Source organism: Grammomys surdaster, unplaced genomic scaffold (genome assembly GCF_004785775.1).
Source record: "Grammomys surdaster isolate TR1022 unplaced genomic scaffold, NIH_TR_1.0 125621, whole genome shotgun sequence".
Taxonomy (NCBI): Eukaryota; Metazoa; Chordata; class Mammalia; order Rodentia; family Muridae; genus Grammomys; species Grammomys surdaster.
Genome location: NW_021620462.1, coordinates 1,355,759 through 1,374,352, shown reverse-complemented (window position 1 = coordinate 1,374,352; position 18,594 = coordinate 1,355,759). Strand labels below are relative to the sequence as shown.

At 51.3% G+C, this 18,594-nt stretch overlaps 1 protein-coding gene across 2 annotated transcripts in view; it reads right to left on the bottom strand.

Moving 5' to 3' along the window:
* Positions 1-739: 739 nt before the first annotated feature.
* The window catches only part of Pitpnm3 (PITPNM family member 3), an 87,282-nt gene continuing 69,427 nt past the window's right edge, over positions 740-18,594 (bottom strand). For both annotated transcript variants that reach the window (XM_028787257.1, XM_028787258.1), the window contains 11 exons: positions 17,531-17,703; positions 15,809-15,979; positions 14,424-14,618; positions 13,483-13,631; positions 11,791-11,907; positions 9,241-9,357; positions 8,769-8,917; positions 8,405-8,554; positions 6,445-6,628; positions 1,545-1,673; positions 740-1,045 (listed from right to left, as the gene is read on the bottom strand). In XM_028787257.1, coding sequence (XP_028643090.1) covers positions 740-1,045; positions 1,545-1,673; positions 6,445-6,628; positions 8,405-8,554; positions 8,769-8,917; positions 9,241-9,357; positions 11,791-11,907; positions 13,483-13,631; positions 14,424-14,618; positions 15,809-15,979; positions 17,531-17,703 — 1,840 coding nt within the window. The remainder of the gene's footprint in view (positions 1,046-1,544; positions 1,674-6,444; positions 6,629-8,404; positions 8,555-8,768; positions 8,918-9,240; positions 9,358-11,790; positions 11,908-13,482; positions 13,632-14,423; positions 14,619-15,808; positions 15,980-17,530; positions 17,704-18,594) is intronic.

The window sequence follows — 18,594 nt, the reverse complement described above, 5'->3', positions numbered from 1 at the left end:
AGCCAGACCAAGTAGGGGCTGAGTCCACAGCTGCACAAGGCAAGACTCAGGGAAGAGGATTGTCCTCAAGGACCACAGGAGACTATGGATACCGAGAACAAGAACGGAGACAAAGGACAGCTGCAAGACAAACAGTCAGCACCAGGCCCAGTCCCCAAGGTTGTGGACAAACTCCACATACTTAGATTGGACCCAGGGATTATCTTCTCCCATAAAGTGATCTCTCTGTGTCATAAGACAGCCAGCCCCAAAGTGGTGCCCCGGATATTACAAGGAGGGCAGACACAAATGCCACTCGCTCCTCTACAGACGGTTGCTGTACCTGCAATCGGCCACCTGCCCGGGCGCGTGCCCAGCGCTGGGAGGTTCTCTTGTTAGAGCCTGCCTAGCGCAGCTACAGAAACCTCAGCACTCAAAAAGATGGTCAACTTTACCCAAACACTGGCATAGGCAGGCTTGGCCCCAGGATCACACACACAAACAATACCCCTGACTCCAGCTTGCGGGCACAGGAGTGGGGAGGCGGAGGCGGCTTCACTGAGACACCCCGGATTTCACCCCATCGCAGCCCAGAGAGCTCCCCAACGTCAGGGCAAGGTCCCTCCCTGCTCTGGTCGGACACTGCTGGACAGACACGGGAGGGAAAAAGCAGGAAAACGCCTGTGTCGGAGAGAAGACACCCCTTCCCATCCCTGCAGGCCGCCTAGCTGCGTCCACTGCAGTGAGCACTGCCCACCCCTCAGGGCACCGACTCGAACTTGGGGGGCCCACGCGCCCAGCTGAGAGCGGGCAGCGGCCGCTCGTGGTCCTTATCGGACTCGGGCTGGCTCTGCGCCCGCTCGGGCTTGGGGTTGGCGGCCGGAGGGTCCGGCTGCTGCACCGACATGGTCCTGCGCAGGTGGTTGCGCTTGCGCAGAAATTCTGGCTGCGCGTGCAGCCCAAAGCTGCCCTTGCGCAGGATCATGCGCGAGTTGTTCTTCTTGGGGCGAGAGCGGTGGCTGGCCTCCAGTGCCGCCAGGTGTGCTGCGTAGCCTTCACTCAGGAACTGTGGAGGCAACAAGCGTCAGGTTAGCACCTGACCCTGTCTCCCGGCATCGCCCCTTCCCTTAGACATCCTCAGACATCTGCAGCTTCTCTGGGATCCAAAACCAGTAGCAGCGATGCTCATTACCGTAGAAGGGTTTCCATAGGCTACTGAGCACCTATCTATGTCTGTACACCAGGCGCTTCCTGTGTCCTTCATCCCCACTCCACCGGCTTCCCGGGAAGCAAGTTTTGCCCTAGAGTCTAAGTTTGCGGGTCATCTCCAAAGCCCCATCATTCTGTCATTCGCAATGGCACTGCTATGCTATACAAGTCATTGCTGTTTTGCCTTCCCCTAGATGCCATCGCGTCTGCCGCCACTTGTATTCTCCCATGCGTCCAGCAGGGGGCCTGGCCCAAGGCATTGCTCAATAGACATGAATGAATACGTAAAAGAAAAGATTAGCAGGTAACTGAATGATTAGAAGCTGCCCCAACCCCTTTCCCTGGCCCTCACACACCTGGCACTGGGTTTGGTATTTCTTGGTGGGCCGGCCCACGATGAAGATCTGGGAGGCAGGGAGGCCCAGCACACTGTAGACAGAGATATCTTTCGTGGAGCCATAGGCAGCAGTGATTTTGATGAAACACTGAAACAAAAGCAAGCTAGTGAAGAGGGAGGAAGACTTAGGGAGCCCCTGCTGGGGAACCCTTCATCTGCACTCAGACACCAAGCCATCATTCCACCTCTCATAGAAGCCACCCCCAGATGATTGCCCCTCTCTCTCAGTTCCTCACATTAGGTCCGAGATAGTGCTATGGCTCTACCAGAGAGCGGCCACATTATTTGCTGACACCACTGCCCATCACACACACACACCACACCACACCTCCCACTGTGGGGCCAAGTGTCCCTTTGGTTCCAGGTCTTTGCATTATGGACCCTAAACTGGAGGCCAGCTCTAGGCCTGACAGCTGGTCGATGAGCTCTCCAGACACACTCTGGAGACAGGCCCTCCTTGTTCTAGGGGTGCTAACTTTTAGCTCATCACCTAATCTCACCCAGCTGGTGGTGCTCACCACCCGGCTAGTCGAGATGTATGTCTCCCATCCGTGTCACCCTTTGTCCTACGAAGTTCACTCAGGATGTGTGGTTTAGTTTCATGTCCACCTGACACAATTAGAGTTACCTGAAAGGAGGGAACCTCAATTGAGAAAATGTCTCCACCTGATCTGGCTGCAGGGCATCTTCCTAATTTGTGATTCATGGAGAAAAGCCCAGCCCATTGTGGGTGGAGCCATCCCTGGGCTAATGGTCCTGGGTTCTATAAGAAGGCAAGCTGAGCAATCCATGTGAGCAAGCCAGTAAGCAGCACCCTTCCATGGCCTCTGCATCAGACCCTGCCTCCAGACTTCTGTCCTGTTTGAGTTCTTGTCCCAATTTCCTTCAATTATGAAGCGGAAGTATAAGATAAACAAATCCTTTCCTCCCCAACTTGCTTTTGGTGATGGTAGCTCATCACAGCAATAGTAACCCAGCTAAAACAGAGGACTTAAGGCTGAGCTGCAGTTTCTTTCCTTTAAAATGCACTGTCATCACCAGGGTGACTTACTGTCAGCTAGAGTTCAGTTATGAAGCGTACCCTACAAGCACATGTGCAGTAAGCCTGGTCTCCAGTTGGTGGCGCCATTGAGAAGTGACTAGTTGGTGTATGCTAACTTCATCAATGGGGTTGATCCATCGATGAGTTCATAGCTAAACGGACTTAGGTAGGGCTTAGTTAGATTAAGCTTTCCTCTGGCTTGCTCTGTTTCCCGGACACTATCGGTCATGCAGCTGTCTTCTGCCACCCACTCCCAACACTATTATTTACTCCCACGCTGGCCTACAGCAATGAGACCAGCAGACTACAGGCTGACACCTCTGAAATCATGAGCCGAATAAGACTTTCCTCCCTCAAGTCAATTTCTCAGGTGTCTGTCACAAGGACAGAAAGAGAGGTGATGTACACTGTCCACATGGAGAGCCTGATGCCTCCCACCCCTACGACCTGCTCCAGGATGAGACCCACCTTTACTCTGTACCCTCCTGCTCTATCCCCTTGGCCTTTAGAGCTGTCCTTTCCTCATCAAGACCATCCACTGCACAGTCTTCAGCTGGTGGTCAGCTGTCACTGTCCCACTTTCACAAGAAAAGGTCTCTCTCTTGCTGCTGGAAACCCTCCCTGTCCTGGCCCTCTTCCTCTCCAACCATCCTTCCTCGTCTCAGCTGACTTTTCACTCTGCTCTCAGAAGCCCAGATTCACCTGGATCCAGCCATTCCTGGGGGGATGCCTGTCCCTACACAGCTCCAGCCTGCAGCCCAGGCTGCTGCCCTGATCCATGTGCCGGAAGTCGCATGGCTCATGACCCGTGCTCCTCATGGCCATGTCTGACCTCACCTTCTCCCTGCCTCTTCCTCCTCTTGTATCCATTCTCATTTCATCCATTTATTCATTTGTGCATTCATTCTACTAGCATTTATTGAGCACCTATTGTGTGTCATCATTGCCCCAGATCCTAGAGATGCACCTTGAGCAATGCAAATAAACCCAATGGCACCTTGATCTCTCCTGGATATGCAATGGAACATCTGAGAGCTCCTTGCCCATAATCATTCCCAAGTTCTGACAATGCCACCAACTGATTCTCCTGACTGTGCATGCCTTTCTCTCTGTCTCATGTTATTATCTGGATTCTAGTCTGCTAACAACCCACCCCACCCCCTTATCTTTTGCCAGTGTGTTCTCGAGTGAGCTGCCAGAGGGATCTTTCTATAACTCAAATTAGATTCTGTCACTGCCCTACTTCAGACTCACCCATTGCTCCACACTGCCCTCAGCAGAGAGCCCAAGAGCTGATGTGGTTGCCAGGGTTTATAAAACCTACCAAGCTTAGGTGTCTCATGAAATCTAGAGCCTTAGCTCTCATCTGTCCTTGATCTGACTCTGCCTGCACATAACCCCATTCTGTATCCCTGAAGCCCTGAGAACATCCCAGGCTACTTCTCATCCCTGCACCTTTGCATCTGATGAAAGTTGTCAAAATCAAAGTGGAATCACTTGGGTCATTGACTCCATCATGAAGCCAGGAGATTATGAAAGAAGTATTCCCAGTCATGATGGCCTGATAATAACTCTCCTCCCCCCCCAGCACATATACACACATGTTCTCTCTCTCTCTCTCTCTCTCTCTCTCTCTCTCTCTCTCTCTCTCTCTCTCTCTCTCTCTCTGCCAGGACCATAACCTTACACAAAAGCCTGCAACCTCCAGGCATGGTGGCACATGCCTTTAATCCCAGCACTTGGAAGGTAGAAGCAGGTGGATCTCTGTAAGTTTGAGGCTAACCTGGTCTACATTGGGGGCCCTAAGCAAGCCAGGTTAGACAGTGAGACATGATCTAAAATTAAGAATTTTAAATGTAAAAAAGCTGTAGCAGGATATTTTCCCACTACATTTGCAATAAAGCTCAGTCATTGGGCAGTATGAAAGATAGGTGGAGCGAGGAGTTAGGAGGAAAGAGGGAGAGAAAGGGGAGAAGGAGGAGGAGGAGAGAAGATGGCTGTGGATGTACACGTGTCTCTAGTAGTCTAAGGTAGTTATAATATCTAGGTTAGATAATTGGGTAACAATTCCAAAATGTGTGTGCATCTTGTTAATTGAGCATTTCCAAATATATAAATCCATTGGATAATCTTTAAGCTTTAAGAGTCTTTATTCTACCAGATACTGCGGGCATAACGGGAATGGTCTGGGCTCAGCCCAGCATTGTGGACAGCGTGGTGGATTGGCAGAGCCAGCCACCATGCTAGCATCTCGTGGGTGTCAGGGCTGGTGTTTCTACATAGCCGGAGCTGTCCAGAGCTGGAACAGCAGGAAAATGGTGGCTCCCCATGAATAAGCCGGACTGGGCACCATTTTCTACAAAAAGCTACAAAAAGTCAACTGCAATCTTACACAAACAGTCCGTCTCCAATTATGTCTGCTCAGTGACTGTCCATTCACCCTCAGACTGAGGTCGTCATTGTTATCTCTTGTTGTATTCAAACAGTGTTGTTTTAGAATATATTTTGTCATCCTCCCTCCTTTTTTGCCTTTACAAATTCCCTTTGCCTCAATCTCTTTGACTAGTCCCATAAACCACTGTGACACATGTATCCTCCCACGGGGCTATTCCCAAATAAAGCTTGATTTCACATCCATCTTAACCTCTTTATATTTCCCCAGGTCCAGCACATACTGCTTTGCCATCTACCTGACAACTCACACTCGTATGTCAGGACTAAGCCCACAAGTTATCACCTACTATCAGCAGCCCGGGCTTCCCAGGCAGACCTAAGACCTTCCTCCTCTGTTTGCCAATATTGCCCCTTTTCTGCCACACACCAGTAATTGTCAATTTCCATGCCTTTCTTTCTCTAGATCAGGGATTGGCAGACTTTTTCTTTGAAAAGCCAAATAGTAAATATTTTAGGCTTTGAGCTCTGCCACAGTGACTCGACTCAGCTCTTCCACTGCAGCGCAAAGGCAGCCGCAGACAATACATAAACAGATGAGCTTGGCTGTGTGCCAAGAAAACTTTATTTATGGACACCAAAATTTGAACTTGTATAGTTTTCATTTGTCTGCTCCTGCTCTCATATGTGAGTCTCTCTCTCTCTCTCTCTCTCTCTCTCTCTCTCTCTCTCTCTCTCTCTCTCTCCCTCCCTCCCTCCCTCCCTCCCTCCCTCCCTCCCTCCCTCTCCCCCTCCTTTCCTCCTTCTTCCCATCACCCAAACCCATCTCCAAAGCATCAGAATCCCCTGGAGCCCTGGAGGGCTTTACACAAAAATGTCCCAGCCTCCTCCCAGAGTTTCTGCTGCCTAGCTGAGCTCAGGAGTTTGTATGTCTAGTGATTCCCAGGTACAGATACAAGAATTACAGCTCTAGGTGGCAGATTAACAAAACAAAACAAAACAAAAAAAACAGGCTAGAACAACCAGCACCAGGCAGCGAAGAACACAACCGGGCCTGAAATGTTTCAATAGGCACTAAGATATATCTGTTGAAGAAATAACCAGATGTAGAGACAAAAATTTAGGCCTTGGAGTCAGAAACGATAAAGCATGAATATCTGTCAGTGAAGATATCTGCCTATCTCCTGTTAAGACGTCCCAGTGAGAGACATACTATCAACAAAATATGCTCCCCCATACACACATACCAGCTGATGACCTCGATGCCCAGTCCCTTGGCATTTAGAGAGAAGGGGAGGAGCGTGGAGAAGGTCAGGGATTAAGCCCTCTGCTGACTAATGGAGGCCTGCGGCTCTTCAAGGCCCCGCCTTCGCATGGGTGGAGCCACAGTCCAATCCTCCATAACTCCTTACCGGCTCATACTTACCTCCTGTATGAGGTTGCGAAGGAAGATGGCCTTCTGCCTCAGTGGGTCGTGCACCAGTCCGTCCGAGAAGAAGATCATGCCCTGTGGGAAGTTGTGCTGGGACAGCCACGACACCACCCGCTGCTTCTGCATGTCCGGCCGCCCCGTGATGTAAAGGATCATGTAGCCCAGGTCCTGCCAGTGCCTGGCGAGATGGCATCGCTGGGTCCAGCTCAACCTGCTACAGGCCGCCCACTGCCCAAGTTTCTGCCCTGACTGCTGCTGCCTTCCGGAGAAGCCAGCAGTAATGGTAAGGGGCTCTCAAGTCCTCGCCCCTGGTGAGTAGTGGACATTTGGATGGCCTGTGAGGACTAGCCCTACCTGATACCTCCCCGTTTCCCTCTCCTGCTTCCACCTTCTCCACTAACAAGACAACTTCCAATACCCACAGGCCATAGGCTGTGTGCCTCACCTTCAGTGCCTGGTCCTTAGTGTAACCTTGAACTACACACACACACACACACACACACACACACACACACACACAGAGGCTCAGTTTCCCCATCTTACAGAAGGGGTAATCATCCAAACACCCCCATGGGGCTATGTCAAGAATAAAGGCACTGATCCCAAAGCAGCTTGACATAGTCTGCCTGACAGAGTTGGCTTCATTATCATCCTTGACTATTTCCATGGAGATTTCTATAAACCATAAACCCAACCCTGTTGCTCTTTTGCTTGAAACCATACCTCGTTCCCTAGTGCTGAAGTAATATTTCAAGGCTTCCCTCTGCTCTTGGACTCTGTCCTGGTAAGTGGGATCGCCCAATCCACACAGGGGTGTTCTGTCACCCCTGTAATAGCCCTGCTGTGCTCCTGACTCAGGACCCTCCTCTAGACTACCAACATCCTTGTATATTCCTCTTCCAGGAAGCTCTCCCCACTTCCCAGGCAGAATCTTTACTCTGTTTCTTTACTCTGTTTTCCATGGATGGCCCAGGGTACAGATAAGTTCAGACCCGGTTAGGTACTTTTGTGGCACTAGCCACCAACTGGCTGCCATAGTGGGCTTTCTAAAGCCAGATGGTGATCTAACCACTTGGAAAACTGTGAAGGTGCACAGTGTGGGTGTTACAGGGATGCTGGGAGACCCCAGATGGACCCCCAGACATATGGGTCTGTGTTGGACTCATAAAAAGCCATTTCTGGAAATTAGCAAGGTGTCAGTGCTGTGTCAAAGGAAGCAGAGACAGAAGCCACAGTAGGAGAGAAGTAGGAGAGAGGTTTATCCCCACTGTGGGATAAACCTGCTATCCTCCCAGCAGGCTATCCGGGAGCTCCACTAGGAGCCAGAAAGCAGCTGGAGGACAACTGTCTCTGAACCTAGCAGTCAGCACAATCCCCATGCCAGCTGCCATGAACGCCTGCTCATTCCTATCCAGCCTTGGGTCCTGCTCATTCCTGTCCAGCCTTGGGGCCTGCTCATTCCTATCCAGCCTTGGGGCCTGCTCATTCCTATCCAGCCTTGGGGCCTGCTCATTCCTGTCCAGCCTTGGGGCCTGCTCATTCCTATCCAGCCTTAGGGCCTGCTCATTCCTATCCAGCCTTGGGGCCGGAGCCTCGATTATCACCACTGAGCATGTCTCAGTCCTGGTCTCAGATTCTCCCACCAGCAGCAATCTTTACACATAACCCAAGCCAGAGCCTGGTCTGAAGTGGATCTCAGAGTAAGGTGAAGGGATGGCCAAGAGAAGAGAAGGGCGAGTGGGGAGGAACAAATGAATGAGCTGAAGTCTACAAAAGAGACTGATCTTCCCAAAGACCCCCAGTGGAGGTAAAGCCAGAACTTTGTAATGCCTAGGACCAGAGACCTACAGACATCCTGGAGGAAGCTAGGGGATAAAAAAAACTAATGCACTTTCCCCCAAACTTCTGACTCCTGCCCTAGGGAGACACCTTCCTTGGGGGAGGCAACACTCACCGAACAACATCCACCGCACCTGGCCGGACCTTGGGGTCACTTCCCATGATAGACACACTGGCAGCAAAGGACCCATCAATGCTGAACACAACACACTCCATGCCTCGGGGCAGCACCGTGAGGTAGCTCATCGCACAGGTCTGATCACCCCTGGAAGGTATCAACCTGAGGTCAGCTTGCAGCTAAAATCAGTCAGTCTGGGGTCAGGGTCTTGGTGGCACCTCCTGGTACTATGGCTGACGACCTCCTCCCTTTTCCTTTCTCCATGCAAACAGAAATAAACTCTGTCTTCTAGCCGAGCATGTATGGGAAAGCCACCCCAAAGTCCACCTTGTGAATGTCCTCACACACATCCTGGTCCTACCTGACCACCATCTTTACAGGGTAGACACCAACCCCCAGACGCCGGGGCCGGGGCACATTGTATGTGATTCTGCCACTGTTGTTGGTGATTTCTGTGTCCAGGTGGACCCAGCGACCTGACGTTGGCTCTGTCATCACCAGGATGTCCACCTGCAGCCAGTGAAGGGAGCAAGGAACCTGCTGCAGGCTGAAGGACAACATGCGTAACAGGCAAGACAACAGAGCCCTGAGTATAGGTTCCTGCCTGCTGTATCCTAGAGTTTTCTATCACCCTCCCTCCGTGTGGCAGCCACACTAACTTCCCCACCTTGGTGCCACCTCTTTGGAGGCATCAAGTTCCCCTTATCCCTGGTTGACTTGATCACTGGGTCATGCACCCTGTGCTGTGTTCCATCACCCTTTCTGCCCTATGGTCCTATGAGTCATGAGGGGCAGGTGAGCCAAGAAGGAGATATATGCTCAACCCTTGGTACCTTCTCTCCGGTCAGAGCTACCATGTCAAGAGGGCCGTACATGAAGCGCCCCACCAAGACCTGGGGGCCGTCTTCAGCCGCAATCACATCGTTGGCACGGTGGTTCGCAGTAACGTTCTGCAAGGACAGAAGGAAACCACCGGGCTCAGCTTCTGCAGAGAAGGCTCACTCTCACTTTGTCATTAAAGCCCTGTAAGGATGGCTTCCAGGGCGTGGCCCGACTGAATCAGCTGTCCCATGAGCTTCCTACACCAGAATCCCAGAAACAGACGGTGAAATACCAAACTGCTCCTTAGGCTGCCACAGAGGCGTGCCGAGTGCTCCTGATTCTGCACACCCCTGACGTGACGAATGGCCTTTACAACCTGACAATCATTTTTAGATTTCTGAGCTGGAAACTACTCAGTCACCTTTGGTTCTTCCTTCTGCTTAAGCAGCCGTTTACATAGGTCCTTTTTTTTAATGGAAAATTTCAAATGCATAAGAATAGAAAGAATATTATAGACGAGCTTGTGGGCCTGACCAGAGTACCCAGACTGATCAGCTGACTGCCTTCCAGGCCTCCTTTCCCTGAAGCCTCAGCCCCTCATCGGATCCTGGATGGTGAGTCATTCCCTCCCTCCATATCTCAGTGCCCTTGACTTTCAGTTCTGCCCCCATTCATTGTGCAGCTCCAAGTCCTGTGTTGGCCCCAACTGTCAGCACCCAGGCTAGCCTTTGAGATCCCAGTCCCTCAATCTGGTGACCTTTATACCTCATACTGGTCAAGTCTTTGTGTGTGCCATGCCCATACGTGTCATTTAGATTCTGCTAGAAGCTTCCTGATGAATCTCTGTATCTCAGGGCTGTCTCCAAACAGATCCTCTGTGTCCTTTACAAGACACAGATCTGACCCAACCTGGCCACCATCCCATACCTTCCACTCAACTCCAAAACCCTGAGTGTGGCACAGGGAGCCAAGCCTTGCAGAAGTGCCTCTGCATTCTGCTTTCCTGGTGCCCCTCCTTCGCCCTCTCATTCTGACATCCCTTTTCCCAAACTGCAGCCCATCCTCCAGGAAGAGACTCAACTCCATCCCCCTACTCCTACTGGCTCCCCAAAAATATGAAGTCCACCTCCTCTCAACTTGAAGGCTGTGCGATTCACCCCAATACACCTCTACAGAACTCACTGACACCAGTCCTTGAGAAAACCCCCATCATGGGACCTGCCCTAGTATGGGATTGGAGGTCAAGCACTGCACCTTAAGTACTGTGGAGCACTGCGGAGGGTGGATGGGTGCCTAGAAATTAGCCTGAGCAACGAGGTCATCACACACTAAGATACTCAGAGTCAAAGACACAGACAACAATGGATGCTGAGGGGAGGATGTGCCACAATCAGAACCCTCAAACACCGCTGGTGGGAATAAAATGGGGCAGCCACTGTGGAACGTACACTCAAGAGATTAAGTGTAGAGTCACCCCTCCTTATCTATGCCCCACCCCAAATGCCCATCAACTGGCAACAGGATAAACAGGACATATGGATACAGTAGACGAGTCAGGAAAAGGAGACAAGTTCCTATGCATGACACATCATGGGTAACCCTATGTTAACATGCTAAGTGAAAGAAGCCAGACACAAACACATGTGTGACTTCATTTACATGAAATGCTGAGAATGGGTGGGTCTGCAGAGGCTGACACTAGATGACTATTTGTTTACTCAGGGAGGAGTCAGCAGCAGTGCGGAAGGGAAGAGGGCTGCAGGGAAAGGGGGTTCCCTTTATGAGGTGACAACATGTTCTCAAACTGACCATGAGTCGGGTTGCATACAACTGTGGATAGACTAAAATCCCTTGATTTTGACACTGTAAATATCTGAATTATGTGATAGGTGAATTGTATCTCGATAAGTATGTTCATGCCCAGAAAAGCTGATTTGTGAAGAATTAGTCACTCTGCCTTCTAGGACTGTTTTTAGGACCCTGCTTACTGTCTTTTCTCACTAGACTGGAGCTGCTCACCACTGTATCAGTATACTCTCAGACTGCATCGTCCCAGCAGAGGAACTGAGACAGAGGAGGCAATGATGACAGTTTGCTGAAAGAATAAAAGAATGTGTCCTGCCCAGACTCCTCTTTACCCCCAACTCCCCATCTTTACAGAAGCCTGCAGTGACCTGCCCTGGAATCCCACCCATTTTCATCCTGGTGTGTATATCCCCATTGTAGCAAGGGTCACCCCGAGTCCTACTTAATAGCTGAGAGCCCTGGGCACAGGCAAGATCTTTTGTGTCAAGTCCATGTTTTCAGAAGCCTGGCATGGAGCAATCATTCTACAACTGCCCTACTTTTACCATCCCCAGAGCCCTCCCTGGGCTGCCAGGTGGAGCCATGGAGCCAGACTCTGAAGCCCACACCTGCTCCCTCATACAAGCACGCAGCCCAGCTGGAATGGAGATGAACTCTACCAGGCAAACCGGGAGGTGGGGGGCTTCTTATCTGGCACATGGCTGCCCACGTTCCCAAGGCCAGCTGCCCAACAAAGCCAACGGCAGCAAGCTTACCCGCAACTTGACCTGGGTTCGCTTGCGCAGCCACTTCTCACGGGGGTTAGCGGGGCTCAGAGCTGTGGGGTCCAGACCAGTGCTCTCCTTCACACCTGCATTCTCATACCGCATCACCTGGCCAAGAGCGGGGAGGGGCTTGGTAGCACGTTCTCATGAGTTGTCCTTCCACCTCCCCAAACAGTTGCCAGCCAGGGCCTGCTTCTGGACTCCCTCCTACATTGCCTGGACCCTGCTTCAGCCCTGGGAGCTGTCTCCCTTCACACCTGTCTGGACAACTGGAAGCAGAGAACTGTGCCCTTGGTCGCTCTGCTTTGGGGGCAGCCTCTGACCTTCATGCCTGAATCCTGCAGCTACCTAGTTAGCAATTGTTTGTTCTCTGCCTTCCCTCCAATGTTACAGGTGACCTTTGCCTAAGGCCAGCTGGAGCGGTGGACTCCTGGCTCTGCACTGTCCCCTTCTCCAGACCATTGCTCCCCAGTGCTCCCTTCTCTGGTCTAGACCATTTCTGCTGCTGAGTCATTTTTCTCAACATCCAAAAATGCCAACACTGCTCATTTCATATAAAATCGCTCTCTCCTTGGAGACCCTCATGACGCCAAGTCCTCCATAAGACTTCTCCACTCCATCTCCACATCCTAACCTGCCTACTCTCCTCTGGCTACCCAAACAGCTTCTGTACCCAGCATTCCATTGAAGCCACTTCTGTCATGTCCCTGGGACTTCTATCTCTCCTGGTTACTTATTCCATATTCTCCTCCAACCTATGGGGATGATAGCTTCCAACTCTTTAAATGGATCTTTCCTGTCTCCCTGAGGAGCTCCAGGCTTGTCTCTGAACTGCTTTCTGTGATGACCTCATTGTTATCCTTTTTCAAGAATAGCCAAGATCTGATGACAAGCATATTTTTGGCTCTAGTCCTGATATCATCCCTAAGCTCCAGACTTACTGCCCCCAATACCTACCATATGTCTCACCCTGCAGAAGCACAGCCTTGACTCCCCCAGCCCAGAAACCTTCTACCAAAGTCCTTGGAAGTTACTTCCATGGTTGTTCAATGAGTAGACAGGACCATTTAGCTAGCTCCATCCCTCAGCTCAGAACCCAGAAGTACTGGCACTGAATCCACCTGTTATCACCCCTTGGCATCTAGTTCAAGCTTTCATGTCCTGATGGGACTCATATACTATCTCTGCTTCCTAGGGACACCAATTCTCCTCTCCTGGATACCATAATGGCAGTCCTAAAGCTTCCTTCTCAAAGAACAGGTCAGCTGATAGCTCTTCGTTGATCACATCCCTACCATACCTAGGTAAAACCACACCAGACCTTCAGAACTGTCCCTAACTCTCTGTCCTCCCTACCTCCAGGTTATGGACTTCCTGCCATTCCATTTTAAAGGGAAAGACACTAAGGCCCAGAGGGACCAGACATGCATTGGTCCATCTCCTCCATCTTGATGCAGAGACATTCAGTAGAACCTGCAGAGAAGAGCTGCAGGTTCTACTTAATCATCTGGAAAGTCGAAGTTTTTAAAGGGACCCCTTTTCTGTCCTCTCATTTCTCTTGTCATCCTTGCCCCAGTGTTTTCCCACCACTGTCATAGGCTAACTGTTCCATGTGGCCACAAAAGAAGCCTGGGATTCCCCAGAGGGGCCAACAGGCTAGGCCCAATAAGGGAGCCACAGTACCTGTCTCAAGATGAAGGCGACCACATCAGTAGACTCCCAGTAGCTGGCATGGAAGAGATGAGGCAGAGCCACCGTGGGGAAGGCAGTGAGGACATCCGGGCAGTACAGAGCATAGTCAATCCTCTTGGTTCCCCACCACTTGGCTGTGACTGTGGGACCAAGAGGAAGGTAAGGACAGAAAAGCCAAAAGCCAGCAGGCACAGACTCAGTGGAAATGTGCCAGCAAGCTTAGGGCTACTGCACATGCCCAGAATGAGCTGAATGGAGAGGTAACTCCTGCCCTTTCACCAGCCCTTATGATTATCCACCACTAAGACATGGGCTTCCAACTAGTCACAAGAAGGAGAGCCAACCCCAAGGAGACAGTCATAGTTGCACTCCAGGGTACAGCTCCATAGTAATTTCCCAGGGGCTCTCTCTAAGGTCGCAAATAGTCTGTGCCTGCAAAGGTTGGGGCATAGTGTATGATCAGAGATCAGAGGCCTGTTTAGGGTCAGAGGTCAAGATTATACATGAGGTCACAATTCAATCATGGGCCAGGGTCAGAGGTCAAAACTACATTCAAAATTAGAACTCAGACTCCAAGGTTGGAAATAGGCTAAGATGGAGTTTGCTTAGCATGTGTGAGGGAAGCCCTAGCTAGGGCTTAATATCCAGCAGTGAGTTTAGGAATGGGCAAAACATAGTCCTAGCTGGTACATTCAGGGCTCTATCCTGGATCAGAGCTTAGCCAGCCTAGGAAATCAGTGAGGACTCAGAGATCAGTCCTCCCTCCACCCAATCCCATCCCCCACCCCAATGACAGGAACATCATCATAACTTCTTTCACAACCCCTCCTAACCCAAGAGCCTGCCCATAGTAGCCCTGCTGGGGCCCACCACCCCCAGAGAAAGTCCCTGCCCCTCAAATGCAAGCTGGGCCCCCAAAGGGCTTCACTCACTGCGGGAGGCACCCATAGGTGCCAGGCTGTCCGAGGACTCTGAACTGTCGCTATGGGAGCTGCCTTCACTTAGCCTCCGTCCTGTGCGCTGGAATCTTGGGGCTTGAGGGGGTGAGGCAGGGGCATCCAGAAGCGGGGGGCTTCCCCGGGAACTTTCCTCCAGGAAAAGGGGGCTGTGGGTGTGCAGGGCATCAGCTGGAGGGGGAATTGCAAGGTCAGGGCAAGCATTGAGTATCCAACAGAATGGCTTATTTAGTGCCAGCCCCATGCTGGACAAGAGACTGGAAATGCAGAGAGAAGCCAGCCCAGGCCTAGGAGGCCGCCATCACCCCATACCCACATACAAACATAGTACAAACTGTGAGTGATATAGACATAGGTGGTGAGCTTAGCATCATCCTATTGCACAAACGCTACAGGGAAGCCTGGGAGGTTGGCACTAAGGCCTAGCTGAAGTCATGATGTAATGCCTAACCATCAAATTCCTCCCCCAACCCACAGACACACATGACTGAGGTGAAAGCAGATGGAAATGACTTTAACCGGCCAGCCAGGGGTAGGGAAGAACCTCTACGATTGAGGGATCCCCCTTTTAGAGGGAACATCAAAGTAGCAGAAGCAGACGTTGGAGCCTTGCTTCCTCATGGAAGCCCTAAACAGATATACCCCTTTGAGATGAGGAGCAAGGACAGGTAAGTTCTAATCCTGGAAAGAGTTACAGGTACAGCATCCACTCATCTCTGACCAAAACCTCTAAAACCACTAGGCTAGAGTTCCCCAATGGCGATATGGAGCTATGGAGCCAAGACTGGTTGCCAAGTGCCTGTTTGTTCATGCTGAGCCTGCCTTTGGCCATATCCTACCCAGTCACATACATATTACTTTGAACCCAGAAGCCACTGGTTCTTCTCTGAACTAACCAACAGTTCTTATTGTCCCTCCAATGCCTCTCTACCTATCCAAATACAACTCTTTTCCAAGCGCTGGCCAAAGGTTACCCCTTCCATGAATCCTACCAGGATGACACACACTCCTCTGTGTCTTTGCAGGGTCTGGGATGTGCACTGGGAAGCGTCTTTGAGCAGGCACCTTTGACTTGCCCTCAGATCACTAACTCCACTGTTATTCCAGCCTTAGCCATAGAAGCTCACATGGGAGCCTGCCAATGACGAGTGGCACCAAAATTCCTGTTACAGAGAAGGTCCTTGGCATAAGGAGCTACTCTCAAGCATTGAAGCCAGCTGGCTTCCTGCCCACACCTCTCACAGCACAGACCTGCTCCCATGAACCACTCCATCGCTGACAGTTTGAGAGGCTGAGCCAGAAAGAGCAATCCCAGAGCCTACCAGCCTCCAACTTAACACACTCACAGTCTCAGGACCTACCGAGCAGGAGAGACTGTCCATCACCCAGGGGGAACCTCTGGTAGCGAGGCACGCTGACAGGAGGCACCAGGTGGAACTTGGGCTCCAGCAGTGGCTCAAGCCGTGATGCAGAGGGATCTGCACAGTGGAAGAAGCTGTAGACCTGGCTACAGGCAGGACGCATCTGGAAACCTGGGTGAGTGGGAAGAAGACACATGCACAAGCCCCTTTCTAATGGTTCTAATAGGCTCCCTCGAATACAGCCTTCAGTAGCCTTCTCTGCTGCTCAGACACATGCAAAGTCCCTTTCTAATGCCTCTGAAAGGCTCCCTGGAATGAAGCTTGAGTGGCCTTCTCTCCTACTCAAGAACCTCCCCTGGGTCCTTGCTACCAATCTTAGTTAAGGTTTCTATTGCTGTAATAAAACACCATGAAAAATAGCAGCTTGGAGAAGAAGGAGTTTATATCATCTGGCGACTCTCAGGTCATACCATCACTGGGAGAAGCTGGGCCAGGAACTCAAGGCAGGACCCTGGAGGCAGGAACTGAAGCTGAAGCCATGGAGGACTGCTGCTTACTGACTTGCTCCATTTGATTTCTTATACATCCCAGGACAACCCACCCAGGGACAGGACTATGCACATTGGGCCAGGTCCCTCATGTCAATCACTAGTTATGAAATGGCCCACAGCCTTTCCTACAGGCCAATCTTGGGAAGGCATTTTCTCAATTGTGGTTCCCTCTTCTCAGATGAATCTAGCTTTTGTCAATTTGACAGAAAACTAGCCATCACACTACCAAGAAACAAAATGCCCAGTCTGGCACTGAAAGCCTGGCCAATCTGCCCCACCTAGGGGCACCACTGTAAATAAACAGCACTGTAGCCCTGGAGAACATCTGCAAGCTTGCTGCTTTTCTTCCCCTGTGTTCAAACAGGACTTCCTTCAGACTACAGGGCCCTCCTTCCACTCTTCACACTGGGATACTTCTTTAAGTTCCTCTAACCAACACTCAGCCACTACCTGATTTATTATGCCAACCCAAGTCCCTTCAGCTAGGACAATGGCCCCTTGATCAGGAGCTCTCAAGGTTAGCCAGAACAGGTGAGGCAATTCCTACATTGGCCAGCAGGTGTCTCGATGGAGGCCCTTGCCTCCCACCAGTCCTAGGTCAGGAGCTTGGGTTTGTGGCACTCAGGGAATTCTAAGTCTCCTTTGCAACATTGAGAGTGGCCATGAGCCCTGCCTCTCTCCTTGCGTCAGCTCTCACAACAGAGAGCAGTGAATGACAGGCTGCATTCCTGTCCTCGGACCCTCTGGAAGGCATGTGCTGGTCAAATGACATCATGTGTCTGCTTTGTAGGAGCTGGAAAGAGCTTTAACTTCAGCTGCTATGTGGCAAAGGCCCCCAATGCTAGTTGGGGTAGAGAGGTTCTGAGACTTGTGTGGCTGCAGGAAGTCTGCTGGACACAGAGAGGGAGGGTTTGCTGTGATCGAGTGAATGTTTGTGGCCTACATTCTCATGGGGCATGACCACAGGACAGAGGGGCAATTAATAATCTAGGGGCCCATGGAAAGGACAGTGAAGTCCACCGAGCCGCCTCATGAATGCCCAGCCTGGGGAAGCCACCTATCTTCTCCCCCAGTTTCTATCATTTTTCTGTATCCGACCTGCCTCGATCACTCTGTCTGCCCTCCCACTCCCCAGTTTGATCCCCTCAGCCATTGGCCCACCCATACCCACCATCTATCCCAGGCAGCACTGTCCTCCGCATGGCCAGGACCAGGCCCAGTGGCGAGCCGAAGAGGAAGAAGTCAGATACGTCAAAGTCAAAGCGACCCAGGCTGACCTCAGAGAGCTGGGGTGTGCCAGCAGCAGGAGCCTCTGCCTCATCCTTCAGCACACTGGAATGGATGCTGCCAGAGGGAGGGATGGCAGGTCAGAGGAGGGCCAGGACTGTGGGAGTGTCCATTTTGCGGCACAGATGCATTCTGGGGTCAGGGTGCCCAACCCTCTGTTACTGGAATGGGACTCCGAACCAGAGACCACTTTTGATACCATCCACAGAGGCTCGTGACCTAGTATTGGCCACCCAGGCCAACATTTGGCTGGAGCAGAGTTCAGCAAACATTTTCTGCTGGGGCCAGGTGGTGAGTCTGAAAGATTTTATGGGCCACCTGCATCCACCGCCTGGACTTATTCCGCCATGCCAGACATCCACAGATCATGCTTAAGCGATCTGTGTAGCTGGGATCTGCTATAGCTTTTCTTATGAAACCTGGTTGAGCACCTGAGAGCAACTGACCATCCTGCATTCCCTGCATGCTGTTTGTCTGAAAATCCCTGTACTTTCCACAGGAGAATCCTGGTCAGCACATGGGCCAGCTGGCTGCTGCTGGTGCTGTTAGCAGCAGGGTTTTTCTTTTTACCATAACTCATGTTCCAGGCAACAGGCAGACACAGGTACAAATAGCCTCATCTCCCCACTCCTCTTAACAGATGCATATGAGCAGGATCCCACATTCTCATCCCAAGAGCCTGATATACCCCAAGGAATCTAGCTTGTGTTTAGCCAGAGATGTAGAGCTGGGCACTGAAAGGAAACAGAAGCCAAGGCTGCCTCCCTGACCTTCCATCAAACACCAGAGCCAGTAAATGGTTAAACTGTGACAGGGGCAAAGTCATCTAAAATACTCAAGTTAGAGAAAAAAAATTTCAAAGTAACAGTTTAAAATGCTGCAGGCAATGGTCCACCCTCAGGAGTGAGCCAGCCTGCAGTCTTCATGCACTGCCTCCTGCTCTCTCAG